General features: G+C 39.7%; 1 protein-coding gene across 1 annotated transcript in view; it reads right to left on the bottom strand.

The window, feature by feature from the left end:
- The window catches only part of LOC129372507 (forkhead box protein J3-like), an 81,014-nt gene that overhangs the window by 56,711 nt on the left and 8,735 nt on the right, over positions 1-15,568 (bottom strand). Inside the window, exons 2-3 of the mRNA XM_055049879.1 lie at positions 9,693-9,828; positions 8,913-9,401 (exon numbers count right to left, since the gene is read on the bottom strand). Coding sequence (XP_054905854.1) covers positions 8,913-9,281 — 369 coding nt within the window. The 5' untranslated portion in view covers positions 9,282-9,401; positions 9,693-9,828. The remainder of the gene's footprint in view (positions 1-8,912; positions 9,402-9,692; positions 9,829-15,568) is intronic.

Consider the following 15,568-nt stretch of genomic DNA (forward strand, 5'->3'; position numbering starts at 1 on the left):
TGACTGACAAAAAAGACGCAGCAAAGGCACTAAAATTAAAACAGAATTTGCTATAAGCATTAGATGTAGGTAAAAGCTTTATAGAACCCACAGATCAAAAACTGACCCGCAATGATCTGTCTCATCTGTGCATTTCTACTAAAAACCAACACAAAATGGCCACAAAGTCCACAAAACACTTTGGAAAGACAGTTAAGATATAAAGGAATAAACGACGACCCACTGGGCTGCATGTCAGTCTGTTCAGACACATTTACAGTCGAGTACCAAGTAAATGTGATGTTAAGACGCCTGATTAACGTCTCACTCCCACCTCTCAAGTCCTCCTGTGATTAAAATGTCAATAAAGCCAATAAGAGATCAGCTTGTCGTCATCAATTTCAAGGCAGCTCAACCAGCACAACAGTTTCTGTCTGCATGTCTCACTTTTCAAACATTTCTTTGGGTATAGAACCTCAGTTGTTTGAGGACAAAACAAAAATGTATCCGAATGCAAAAACAATAACCTAAAATAAACCCCAAGACCATTTTGTTCTTCTATAAGGAGCACCATAAATGTTTTACAGTGCAGGTCGTCATTCACTGGAGTGGGCTTGAACCAAATAAACATATTCTCTCCGCTGAAACGTTTTATGAGACGTTCCGATGTTCGTTGGGGTCTGACAAACGACAGACTCATGTCAGGATGTAAAGCCTATAACAAGCAAAATAAGCTCATTCTGAGGAATAATTGTTACATTCCACAGTGCTGGGGAAACCAGCCTTAAGCCTGTTATTAGCCATATGGAGAGTGCTGTGGGCCTGGCTGGTTGGAGAGCGGAACACAGCGCTGGGCGCGTGCCAAACGCTCGAGGAGATAGCGAGAGAAATTCCTCGCTTTTAATTAAGAATTTAATACCGACACTGGTTCTAGTGATTAGTACATAATTAAAAGCTCCTACCGTGGATTCTCACACAAGCATAATTAATAGCTGCATCGATATGCGCCGCGTTTTCATGTATATAGTGCACATACAGTTAAGTTCAAAAGATTTTCTGTCTTCTTGTTTACTTCGATGAAGCTACCACCAAGCTGACTGTATCGATGATGTTCTTTGGGTTGAATGCTTCTCCTTTTTTTGTCTGTCAAACGAATGTTACATCATTGCGCCCAAACCTTTTTTCTTCATATTATCTGACCTCCCAAAAAAAAAAGACCAGAAGTTGTCGTCTCTGCTCAGGTGAGATTTTGCGAAGCAACCTTTCACCGAGGAGTAACTTCTTCTTTGGATCATATTTGAAACACATCTATATCCTTTTCAATCATGTTGGTCAAAGCAGGAGATTCCTTTAAATTTAAATGAATAACTTTGGGCTTAAACGTGTCAGTATGACGTGAGCAGGAAGAGACTGAAAATGTCTCTGAGGCTGAAAGTAAAAATAAAGAGCAGTTAAATTAAATACAAAGCCCCATCTGTTTATGTTAAATGTCAATGTGGTGATTCCAGTGGCTTTTCTGAATACTGACTTAAAAAAAGAAAAATTGTGGGATAGTTTCACATTCCTTTCAGTTTCAAATAAATATGACCCTTTTTTTTGACACACAAAGTCCGTCAAGCATTATTCTACCTGTGGCTGAATTAAAAAATATTTAACTAAATGAGAGTTTATTGTAGTTTATCATTTTGATGTCTGGAAATACTGCTTTTTTAAACTTTTTTTTTAAAGACACCATGGAGACAATGGACACCCATGCAAGGAATGAAAACATCTGAGCTTTGCATTACTTCACCAGTCGATCACATCATTGGTCTAGACAGTTGCTTAACAATGCAGGCTGTGCAGGCAGCAGTAGAAGTCTACTGAAGGGACAGCATAGAGTAGCCTGATATTGACCAGTGACTGCTTCAAACGGAGATATGAAGCAGACCACATGCATGTCATTTGAGGTTTCCTCATAGGACAAAGTTAGACTTGAGTTCTTGTATTATCATATTTAAATGGTAGCATCTGGTGAGCTGTGCGTGTAACAGAGGTGTGACAGAGAAGGGTTCTCTATGTGTTTTTTAATGTCTGTGACCCTTGTAATCATCACAGGCAATGTTGCTGCTAAGAGAAAGTTAACAGGTTTATCAGAGACCATCCATCTATTGTCAAGCAATCCACTGACTGAGGAATGCTTCTGAACTCTGGAGTTCAAAACAACATTATATTTAAAATATTGTTTATTTATACACATACAGCAGAAAGAGCGGGAAGCGTACTGAATTTGCCAACCTTCATCACACATCCTGTGTGTTAATATATTTTTAAATGTAAAGTTAATCAGCTAATCAAAGCTTTAAAAGTCCAAATCCATGCACAGGGCAGCATTCACACTAGTTTGACCATCTGATCATAATGTCCAAATGTTTCCTGTCTTTGGCAGGACTGTTGAGCTGCACAAGCAAGACTCTCACAGCACTCTGGCTCTGCACATGTAAGACTAACTGTAAAATTTGAAAGGGTCCTCAGGGGGTCAAGACACAAAAGCAAAGTTCACCGCCCACTAAATTTCAACTGTGCTATATTAAGACATTCTTTCCCAGATGTGGGCAGATGTGCAAAGGTGTGGCCTTACGCACCTTTGTATTAAACCAAAATGATGAAAACAGGTGATGGAAATGAATCGCAGGCCCACGCTGAGTGCTGACTGTCGAGGCTCTCAGCTGTAGAGCTCACATGCAGCAGTAAGAGTGGTGACCCTGAATAAATTGCCTAGTAATGAGTCATATCAGGTGATTGTCTGTGATACGTGGTGGTCAGCCAAAGGGCAAAGGCCTCTGTGGCACGGCTGCCCTTCACAGCCTCATATTAGGCTTCGCTAATTTGCACGCAATTAGCTTGGCTGCATGAGAGGCTGCCTGAAGCCTCTGGGTTTCAGAGAGACTGATTTAGTCAGCACCGACTGCACAAGTCTGGACTGTGTTTTGTATGTGGTGTGTACATGGTTCACATATAATTTTGGTCTAAATTTCCTAAGTATTCTTTCATAAAGACGAAGTAGTAAATTTCACTATGAGTTTATCTTAACAGCAGGCTAATACAAGAAGGGAGGGCACAAAGGACGAAGGACTCACATGGGGAAACGGAAGGAACCGCACATGCAGCACAAAGAAGGAAAACAAGAAGGAAGAATGGAGGCCACAAGACAAGATGCAATGAAATTGGGAAGGAAGAAAGACGAAATGCAACATTTGGGCAATGGAGAGATGGAGAAAGGGTAAAGTGACGTAAATAGGAGGACGAGTGGTAAGCAAGCAAGTTGCAAGAAAGGACATTTGGCCAGAAGGAAACCAAAAGAAAGGAAGGGAGAAGTGAAGCAAGGAAGGAGGGCACAATAACAAAAAGGAATGGAAGGAAGTAAAATGGATGCAAGTAAGAAAATAATTGACAGAGAGAACAAATGAAAGAATGAAGGAAGGATCAAATTAATGAAATTAAATGAATTACAGAACAGCTGAGAACAAGAAAGAAAGAGGGGGAGCACATAAGGGAAGTGGGAAAAAAGAAAGAAAGGAATTAATGAATGAAGGATAGAAAAAAGGTAATAGAAATAAAACAAGGGAGGACAGAAACAATGACACCACAACAAAAAAGACAAAGAGAAAAAAGGATGGAAGAAAAGACTAAACAAAGGAAAAAGGAAAGAACTAAATAGATAGGAAGTATGAAGCAAGACAATTAGAAAAGGAACAAGAGGAGTGGCACTCTTAGCTCCTTCTTAGCCTACTTGTAGAATACTGAAATAAAGTTCCAGACTTTCACAGACATCATCATACCCACATATAGAAATTACAATTTAAACATCTCAGTATCTTTTCTAGGCTTTCAGATTAATAGCACAGGCTTAATTATTCAACTCAGTCGATTATCTGGAAAATGCATCACAACATGAACCCAAAATAATCTGTGGTCAGAATTTAATCTGATTTAGAAAAGAATAAAGTGGAGTAATTGAAGAACTGCTTTAAAAAAAAAAAAACAACTGTGAATAGCACCTACATTGCAGACTTCAAGAGCTTTTCTTCCTCTCGCTTTTAAGCACAACCCAACAGAAACAGTCTTGCAGTGAACTGGGCTCATATTACTGCCTCATTTTGCTGTCATCCTGTATAACAACACAATGCGACACAGCGGAAAGGAAATTACAGAAGAGACATTGCATATCAGGAAGGACAGGATAAACGGAAGATCCACAACTATCCAATTTATCTTTTTATTAAACACGGCTAACTTTTATTATCAACCACTTCAGCTGCCTTGATCTGTTAAATATAACAATATGTATCTTTGTTTTCTAAAATAATGCTCGCTTACATGCATTCAGAGTTTGCATTATGATCAGTTTTAATTGAGAATTTTTTTTTTTTTTTATTATTAATTTTAAATGTTTCATACACACCACCATTACAGTGGGCAGATTGAGAAATCTTTGCACATGCTTTGATAAATCACTCGTCCGTTATTATCTGTGAGCATCTTATCAGTTCAAGTAAACAACCCAGGGTATAAATTACTGTCCCTGACATATTAATATTTAAAAATCCGGGTCGAGAAAGCAATTTGTCATTTAGAAAGTTGACCGTTCAGAAAGCTAAGCACGGCCTCAGGTGGAACTCATGAAGGAGTTCTGCTGTCATGTTGCCCACCATCCACTTTAAATTATATTGAAAACTCTTTAAAAAAAACACACACACACACAATATGAATAATGTAAACTTCAAAACTTACAGTTTGACATAAAATAGTCAATAAAACGTTAAAGTAATACTCTTCACTTATTTATCATAGAATAAAACAAAATCAAAATTGCAAGACGTCATTTCATTTTCAGATGCCTGACCCCAACAGGCTGGGGGCAAAAGGACAAAGACAGAAAACGGGAAACCTGCAGTGAACGTTGGTGTCCCACTGTGTGCTCATTATAAGCTGTGGTCAAGGTGGCCTCGAGAGAGGACCGACACGTGGACCAGATAGTGATGTTTTGTTTTGTTTTTTTCTAAATGGGTAGCAGGGGGGCAGGACGTGTGCGAGCACAAAAGCAGGGAGTGAGAGTGAGGCTGGTAGAGATAACATAGGGGAGATAAAGACGTTCCAGAGATACTAAATAACACCAGTATGACGCATTCTGATGCAACGCTGTTTCCAGTCATCGCCCTCTTCCAGTTTACTCCCATGCTTTAAGGAAAACATTGAAAAATAAAGAAAAAAAAAAAGGTGCGCATGCTTGTAACGCCAGATGCTTTAAGAAGATTCAACAACAAATCTCCAAAACAAATCGTTTATGCATGCATGCTCAAGCTGAAGCTTCTCGTCAATACTTCTCACATTGAAAGAGTTCTCTCCATATTCATTTTCTCTTGCCGAAGAACCCAAAACTCTCGTGACCTTGAGAGGCTGAACAAGTGCAAGAGAAACATATCTGCTTTCACTTTTAATACATCTGAAAGTGAGACCGTGTGGGTAAATGCAACCCATTCAATACGGCAATCGTGCGGTGGAGTTAGTGCATGCATGTTGTCCTGGTTTAAACTCTGCCATTCCCGCACTCTCACATTATCATACAGAGCAGACGGAGTGCGTGTGCTGGGTAGTAAACCTCTTCACTGCTCTCCAACAGCAACCCCCCTCCACACACACACACCTCTCTTCCTCCTCCCATCTCATCTCCTGCCGAGCTCCCTGCGTGTAATCTGCAGACTGCACACGTACTCTGCCTACCTGAGCGGGAGTCTCTCTCTGGGTCCACCAGCTCGTGTGTGAGCACGCGCGGCGGCAGGCGAAAGGAGACAAGACAATCCAGACGCATCATATATGCAAAGTGTTTCCTGAAAGCATGAGAGTTTGCCTCAAGTCTAAATTCAGAGGAAGAGGAGAAAAAAAAAAACATCCATCGCAAGAGTGTGCACTTCACACAGGTGGCTATGTCAACCAACAATATCTGCAGGATCTGTCAATAAGACAATCTTTCAGTCTGGATCCCACTGTGTGCAGCAGACAGCAATCATCTTAACCGGAATGAGTTGGGCTTATGTAATGTTCCCTCTGACGGCTGATACAAAACGAGCCCTGCTGTGATGGGTTAGGTCACCCAGAAAGCAATGGTCTAAAGCCTTTCTGTACAAACTGATGCATTAATCTCACTCAATGTACTCTGATCTATTAAGTGGAGCTTCAGAAGCTATTTATACACATTCGGTTTGTTTACATTAGGTTTGGTTGCAACTTCCAAATCTAGGTGGGTTTATGCCAAATGTTATGTGGCCCCTCTAGACTTCAAATTGCATCGAGAACTCACTCCAGTTTTTCACAAATGTGCAAAATTTACACAAAATCAATCAATACCTACACTTTTCAGATTTTACTGACATTTTTTTCTCAAAAAAAATCAGATTTTTGACATGGCCCAAAATGGCCCAAAAAATTTGTTGGACTTTATTCAGCCCCCTTTTATTATAGTAAAGGAAATGCATGCCACACTTTTCAGATTTTTGTTTGAGAATAAAAAATTGAAAGCCATACATCGGTTTCTTTTCCCATGAAATGCAAGTTAGCTGCATTACAATGTGTGGCTTTAACATGAGAAAGTTTTACAAATATTTAAGGCACTGGAAGTTTCTAAAAGAGAAGTTTAAGGACGAGCCAAAGATTTGCTTTTTACAGATGAATGCCAAACATTTTAATTATTTATTAGAACCCATCTTGGTATTAAAAAAAAAAAAAAAGAAAGTCACAATGTTTGCCCTGCTGCCGTTCAGATTTATTCAATAGATTGTAGGCATTGTACCTGCCTTATTAAAAAGTGGCATAGCTCTGCAATGCCAGACCAAGAAGAATATCTCAGTGCCACCAGTGCAGTGTGTTAATGATCTTAACAGGATTCAGTCACACACATACACAATCAATGCATATCATGGTGTAATTATGGGGTACAATAATATCCTGGCGCTCCAGTACAACCAACAGCAGAATGCATTCATGAGCAGCAGTAACAAAAAGCCAAAAATTGTCTTGGTAACCTTTATCACCTCTCTGGAGACAAAAAGAAAAACTAATTGATTGAATCTATGTGCAGGTGAAGGAACTCTGCCAGCAAAAGCCCAGGCTTGGATCATAACCTTTTTGTCTCCGTTTCTGGCATGCGTCTATGTTCAGGGAACGGTGCGTTCAAGATTACAGACAGGGAACAAACACGAGTTTGTGAAAGCAAAAGAGGAGAGACGAGAGGAGTGACTGACGGGGAGGGCTGAGAGAGGAGACGGGGAGGTGGTTTGGTGGAGTGCGAGTGCTCAGGAGATGAAGATGGAAAGTGAAAGGGAAGAGAAATAATGAGAGAAGAGGAAAAACGTTCCCACTCTCAGAGAGATGAATTGGTTCATAGTTTGCAGACAGCCTTTTCAGTGCATCAGTGGAAGGACTATATCCATCCCCTTCTTCACTAATAAGCCACAGAATCCCCAAGACACAACCACAGGGATCTATTCATTTGTCTCCAATAACAGCGGCACCTTTCTGCTCGTATTAGCCAGGATTTGCATTGCCACATTTGCATAAGGACTTAATAATGTCCCCTGAATGAGACAAAATGCACCTGTCAATCATTCTCACTTCACTAAAAGGTTTCTGTGCTGTTTAAGGCAACAACGGGATCAGTCGGTGCATGGCACTCCGAGCACCATCAGTATGAGTTTCATAGGATATGATGCAATCGGTAGCCAATATTAATTCCTCTTGTTGAGTCAGACATGCTTAAATGTTAGCAAATAAAAAACGGAAAATGTTGAAGTGGAATTAAAATAATTCCACTCATACTATATTTCAAATTTATGGTATATAAGACATCAACATTTGAGAGAAACGTGAAACGGCCATAGTTTACAAAAGACAGTGGATGCCAAGATCAAAGCAATATTTAGTTAGGTTGGCTCGAGATTACACCATCACCAAAAGTGTGAAGAAGAAAACAAAAATACATCTGTCCAGCCTGAAACTTTAGGAACAATCAGTCATAGAATAATACACCAAATACACTGCACAACCACATTTTAAAGGTATCATTGGAAGTGTAAAAAAAACGTACAGAATGGGCAGAACCAAATGTGAGAAAACCAGAGAAAGAAGAAACAATAGTTACATATAATCTTCAAATTAAAGATTCTTTAAAACCTGGTTTCCCTACATCTGAACTGGATATCATGAGATTGTTGAAAACGAGAACGTACTGGCCAACTTTAAAAACATGCTTACCAACACTTTCACTAAGAATCCCAAGAATGTAGTCTTATATTGTTTTCTTTTTTTTGTTTTTTTTAAGATGGAAAAGGTAAACAATGCCAAAGAGAACAAGTACAACTCTTTTGGTAGAACTTAAGCTGAGTACTACTTTAGCCATGCTCAGTACTTTAATATTTTCAGTAGTGCTGCAAGTGAGAAGGACAACTGCTTTTCAATGGGGCAATATTGACATTAGTGCCCCCTGCTGGTATAAGAGTTTTAGACTGGAATGCCACACACTATAGAGACTCTTACTTTTTTCAAAAACACTGAAAAGAGACAGAGAGAGAGAGAGAGAGAGAAAGAGAGAGAGAGAAGGTGAGGGAAGCCCAAACAGCTCAAAACTCATTGCAGCATAACCTACACAGATATTAGAAAACTCAGAGCTACACGACATCAGCAGGGCATTGCAAACTTTCATAAACAATATTGTGAAGCAAAACTATAATTCAAAGTTCAGCACATCCTGAAAAGTACCACTCAGCAATATTCAGATGACTCAGATGATTGCCTTCATAGGAGTTGTGATCGGTGTTATGGTTGCTATATTAGTATCTTATACTCAAACAAAAAAAAAAACTCTAAATGTGGAGTTGTCTGTCTTTATCCTCTCTTACCTTCCAGCCGCTACCCGCCTCTCTGTAGTAAGGAAAATTGTCGCAGATCCACTGGTAGATCTCACTGAGCGTCATCCGTTTCCGAGGAGAGCCATTGATGGCGAAGGTGATGAGGCTGGCGTAGCTGTAGGGGGGTTTGCCGTCTCTGTGCTGTGCCGCTTCCTCTTGGTCCAGTGTGGTACCAGGATCCAGATGCACAATCTTCTTCCCCAGGCCGTGCCCGTGATGGTGCATGTGGTGGTGGTGATGGTGGTGATGCCCAAGGTGACTGTGGTGGTGTCCCATGTCTGCCTTCTGGATGGCTGCCCTCATGCCGAGCTGAGGAAGCCAGTCCATGGAGGTGAGGCTGCTCTCCAGCTCAGAGGTCATGGCGCTCGATGCTCCGGAGGGTCAAAAAAAACGAAGGAGAGGGGCTTCAGCGACGTGGCGTACGGAGGGATCTTCTGCTGGCTCACTGAATGGGTTCCGTGCTGCAGTCTTGGCTCAAGCCTAGGGAAGAGCAGGAGGTTTATTTACTATGCCTATTCATCTTCCTTAGCTGGAGCAGAAAGCAGACTTGGCAGAGACACATGGATGTCAACTTGTACATTATTTTCCACATTCAGTCTAGCTTTGTATAACAGAAAACACAATATTTTGGCACTTTCATCACTTTGCCTTTAGCACCACACATAAATATGTGAGAGAGAGATATTAAAAACTGTTTATCATATTGTTTCCATTAATTATACATTAAGTAGGACAGTAGTTTGGGGGCTTGGAATGAGATACGTGTCTTACTCTTCCCATTTCCTTCCATCTTTCTTTTGGCCAAAGCATCTGGGGAAGTCAGCGCTGTTAAAGGTAAAGTCCTCCCTTTGTGCATGTTCACAAAATCTTCATCTGGCGACCGTGACGGCGGCTGATGCTGCTGCGGCTGCAATGTACAAACACAAAACCACACAAGACGGTGAGCTTGCACTGCCAGACGGCCCTCATAAGATATTAATATCGCACAACCGTTCAATTGGCCTCGGCATCTGTCCAACCTGATTAAAACCTCCTCTCTCTCTCTTCCCCTCTATGTTGTGTCTGCCTGGATTGGTTTAAAGTCCATTCCATCCAAGGTGGAAACAGCAATTGGATCTGCACAGTGACTAAAAGCTGGGGAATTGTTTTCACAAGTGTCTGCCAAGGGGGGATGGCGGAGCGGGGGGCAGCTCAGGAGGAATTCCAACCCTCCGGAGGAGCTGAAAGGCTCGTCCCCTTTCCTGTGTCTCACCCACCAACACACATCTCCCTCTCTCTCTCTCTGACTCTCTCGCTCACACACATACACGTTTTCATTTTCTTGCTTGACGTGCCTCTCTCTCCCAACAAGTCCGTGCCCACCTCTCTGTCCCGCTCAGTCGCTCAGATCCCTGTCAGAGAGATGCAAGCAATACAAACATATGCTAAATCACCCTCGGCCTCTTATTACTGTAGCCTTAAGCAGAACACTCACCCCCAAAATATTTCCTGGGTCAATCTTAGCAACAACCCTTATTAAGGGTTTTGCAAAGAATTTTGCCGTGAGTCAGAGCTAAAGAAAGAAAATAATATTGTCCATGTGTGATTGTTTTGTACTGTAGTTTACCTTGGTTGGACTGAAAATGCCCAGATAGTCTGCAGAGAAAATGATTTAACTAATATAAACCCCTTTGATTGGTAACAATGGAAAATAATTTCACAGCATGTTTGGTAATTCCCGTTGAATTAAGTCGAACACATTAATTTTTAAACGTACAAATTTGTAAATGAAACAAGTTGTTTCATGTTCAATAATGGAACATGAAACAACTTTTGCACAGGCTTTTGGTAACAAATCCCACCTAAATTTCTTGATTAGATTTTAACTGTAGGTTTTAGCTGATTCAGCCATTTCTTACATCATTTATTATGGCCAGCAGAGAACATCAAAACTACATTTTGAAATGTTTTAATATTAACAAATACGGCAAGTTTGGTAGGAAATAAGAATTGTCAAGAGTCCTGTTGTTGGGAAAATGTATCTGAGCAGAAATTTTGTATCAAGTTTTGCCACAATAATAGGGGATCATTTTTCTTTTAAAAATCTAAAAGTGTAGAATTTATATGCAAGAACAAGGTTTATTTTCTTACATATTATAATGTCCTTACCCTCAAAGCCTTCTTTCACTCAAAAAAAAAGTAACTCTTGCTTACAGATATGCTTCTTGTACAGACATCCTCTGCTCCTGTTCAAGTTCTGCTCCACTCGCTGAAACTCTCAGGGAAAAACCTGTACTTTCAGCTCTGCTCTCTCTCCTCAGAGATACCTCTGGAGTGAACTCTTACGAGCGCTACCGGCACACCGAAAGGAAGACAGTGATGTTAAAAAATAATAATAATAATCAAACCCTCGCTCTTTGAGTGTAACTGTTACCAGGAAGAATTTCCACTTTGCTTCTAGAGAGAGCAAAGGAAACCTGCAAGCAGAGAAAACGATGAAGTGCAGGCTTCAGACAGAAGAACATATTTGTGCAGGAGGACATAAATCTGAGCACCAAAACATGCTAATGAGGGTTAGCAATTAAGAAAGGAAGATTTTCAAAGTAGTTCTGAGAGAGAGCAATACTATATGAGAGGGATAAAGGAAGCTACGCCATTATGTTGAAAAATAGCTTGTCTTTCTGAAAGACAAGCTATTCGATTTTATGAAAGTAACATTGAAGATGCTTGTTAAGTGACAGGATATCACCATAATTGCCAACTCTCAAAGTAAAATAACTATTGGCTGCCTTAAAAGTTGCTGGAAGTCACTAAATAATGTAATTACCTAATTGGATAATTGGCTTAGTGCATTGAACTGCAATTACTGCTGCGCGAGAAAGGAATATTGAAATAGGATATACAAAAAGACCTAGTAAAAAGTACTCTAAGTATGTGTTTGCACAAACAAGTGAACTTTCTTCTGTTGCATCTTGTTTTCTGTGATGTCACAACGCCAACCCTGAGCTTTACAGGGGCTTAGAACAGACTTGTGTTCATATTTTACTTTATATGATTTGTTTTATCTCATTGTTTAGTCATTTTTTTCTGGCTTGTATTTTTGTCTTAATTGTTCAGTTAGTCACAGTAAAACATAAAAAGTTTTGACCACAATATTTCTAACTTTTGTTCGTGTTCCAACGTATAAAAACACTAACAATAAGAGATCACATAAAAATCTGTATTGCATGTGAAATTCATTCACTTCAGGCCCGTCGGTGAAGAAAACATCCACTGCCGGTTTAGAAGAAGAATAAAATTTCTTTTTTTTTTCATTTTGGAGTCTCAAAGTAGTTCTAGAAACACCCAAAAATTAGCAAGATTTGTTGAAAGTTGTTTTTAAGAATCACTATGGTGTCTCTTAAAAACACTCAGTATATTTATCTCGCTACATGTAGCAATAAAGTGACTAAGTCGGCAACATGGATTCTGTTTACACATCGTGCATGTCATTAAATAGATGTCTGACCTGTTGATTGTGCACATGTTTTGTACTTCAGATTGATTAATGAAATACAAATGTGTAACTATTGAGCATTATGTCTAAAGTTGAAGGTAGTATAACACAGAACAGTTACAATTTAATTAAACCCTAGTTTGTTTTCAAAAATAACTTCATCCAACTAAAACAGTCCTATTAGCAATGTAACAAATTTCACAAATTTGTATTTGGAAATTAAAATTAAAATCTACCCAAGCTAACCACTGTTAAGCTAAATTTATTGCTTCAACCTCAACAGTTCATTTTAACAGCGTGCATTAAGTGAGTTGACAAACAAAAGAAAATATCATAATTTAAGGCCAGTAAAGAGTTAACAGTCTTGGCATGAAATTAACATCTAAATCACAAAATAATGAAATGAAAAAAACATCTAAACTTTCATCCCAATCCTATGCACTAACCTTCATGTGTCCTTCAACAACAAAGAGCCCAATGGCCCACGCATCCTCTATTCATGCAGTAAATGATAAAGGTGTGAGAGCTTCAAAAAGCCTGACAACAAAGATAAAACACTTTGGTTTCTTTCCACCTTTCCCTATGGAGAGCCCTAATATACCAACATGAAGAAGAAGAGGGGAAATGCCCAGCATCTGAAAAGTATCTTGCTTTAATTACATGAAGGAAAAAAAAACATGTGTAGCTGCAGAAATCATAACACTAAACAAGTCAGGCAGAGGGACTAAACTGAAAAAGGAACCAAGAAAAACTCAATAAGGACTCTTCTCCTTCAGGCCTCTCCAGTATGCAAGAAGTATATCCAAACATTTTTTTCCAAATCCCAAGAAGCCATCTTAATTAGTGTGCCTTCCTTTCTTTTTTTCCTAAGGATCTAATGTCGGTGGGTAGGTGGGATTTGGGTGGTGACACACAAGACACGGTACAACAAGTGCTTATTTTCCTCTCATTACGAGGAGGCTCGAACTGCAAATCAGCCTGCCACAAGCCCCGACCTGCTGTGCTGCCGCTGCTGCTGTTGTTGAGAAGTTGCGGAGCGTGGGATGCCGACACGGTCGCACATTGTGATGCTTCACACCGTTAGCCTGTTGAGGTGTTGAGATGATGAGTAATAGCATAGACCAGTGAAGGAAAAGGGGATATGACTTTGCTTATGGGTACAGGGACCCTGCTGGGTGGGTAGACACAACCAATTACTTTGTCGACTCTGACAACTGGTCCCACGGTGACTAAACTAACCTCAATGCAATACCTTCTATGTCTGATATCGGTTGGGTTGTGAATCGGCATGGTTCTACAGGAACATGATCACTGCAGAGAAGACATGTCAAAGTGCTGCAGCAACTGTATTTAGTTTTGACAAATGACTCATGAAATGTGTGCTGCAGTTGACAACTTAGGGTATTGCTCACACATCACATTAAAACCTATCCTAAGAAAGTAAACTAGCTTTTTCATTGCTTTTGTTTTCGTCCGAGTCAAATTGTCTCAATTCCTCCGCTTGACTCATTTAACCACTGAAGCTGATTTTCAGGAGAAATTCTTGGTTTGTAACCTCTGGCTCCCAGTAGGGAGAACTTTCTTTTGTTTCTTATTTATGTGAATGTCAGGGAATTGGCTTTATTAAGGCCAGCATACAATTTTAAAGTGATAATAGGAAAAAAAAAATCTTGAAGATTTTCTTCACAGGTTTTGTTGATAGAATCAATTGATATCTAACTAAATAAAGTCAATATATCCATAGAAGCTGTCTGAAAACCCGTCTATCCACAGTTACTTTTTTCACTTGCCCAATCCTCACAGCTGATGAAAATCTAGAACCAACAAATAGCCTCACATTCACCACTGGAATTGAGGAAGGAAGGTGGAGTACTTGAAAAAAATCCACATGAGCACTAAGAAACCACAAAGACTTCACAAGGTGTTAGCAAGCGAAACAGCGCTTGCAGCTGTTCATTAGTGCATAAGTTAGAATACCCTTTAAGTTTCCACACAACCAAAGACTTGAATGTACCTTGAGATTATATGCGATAGAATAACACAAAGCAGCACATTTACAAATAAAAGTCTGTAGAGTGTAACGTGTTTGTTTTCAGTGCTCTTAATTCTGATACCCCTAAATAAAATCCAAGGCGAAAAACTAATAAATTGACTTCATCTGACTGTAATTTAATCTCTGTTTAAACAAAGTTGTTCAGTGAAGGCCTGGAGAGTGTTAGTGAACAAACAGTAGAGAACATTCCAGACAGGTCAGGAATAAGTTTGTAGAGAAGCAGCGTAGCGTAATAAAACAATATTCTGACCTCAATCTATCATAAGAACAATAAAAAGGGTATGTCTCATTTGTAAATCTGCTATGACTTGGTCATCCATCTAAACTGAGAGGCTTGGCAAGACCGTAAAGCAGCCAAAAGGCCCTTGGTTTCCCTGGAGGAGCTGCAGAAAGTTCAGAGGAAAGAACTGGTTGACAGCACAAGGATTAGCTATCCTTTCCACAAACGTGTTCTTTACCAGCAAATAAGAAAGAAAGATTAAAGAAGTCATGTTTAGTTTTCAGTCCGCATGTAAAACCGTCTGTGTGTTAGGTAACAATGCACCAGGAACAAATCACAGTTAAATGCAGCTGTGGCAGCTGTTAAAACGCTTTTCTACAGCAAAGAACAAGGAAACTGTTTGGAGTTGAAGTGAAGATGGATGGAGCTAAATATAGCATACTCCTGGAAGAAAACCTGTTAAGAGACAGCAAAAAATAAAAAGTTGGACCACAGTGTTACCTTTCAACAACCACAAACTTACAACCAATGGTTTAGCTTAGAGCTGCACAATTCATCAAATCACAATTTGAACTGCAATTTCAATATATGTAATACTGCAAGTACATAAACTTCTTGGATGCAATATTTAGTAGGCTGTGACATTTCAGGAGCAATGCAATAAACCTTTCACTTTCACTGCCTTTCACGCCCACACCTGACACAAATCTTAGTGGCCAAGATGCTCGCGCCACAGTTCATGCCGGAGTCATAGAAAAAGAAAAGTGAGGAAAGTGCGAGTGAATTGTAACTGATATCATCAACATACAATTCGACAATGACATTGTAATTTCATGTTATCGTCATCTTGAGAAGCACAAGTTTAAGCCCAGGCCTCGGCTAAATTTTAGAAATGCCTG

The sequence above is a fragment of the Poeciliopsis prolifica genome, unplaced genomic scaffold (genome assembly GCF_027474105.1).
Source record: "Poeciliopsis prolifica strain line A6 unplaced genomic scaffold, Auburn_PproV2 SCAFFOLD029, whole genome shotgun sequence".
Taxonomy (NCBI): Eukaryota; Metazoa; Chordata; class Actinopteri; order Cyprinodontiformes; family Poeciliidae; genus Poeciliopsis; species Poeciliopsis prolifica.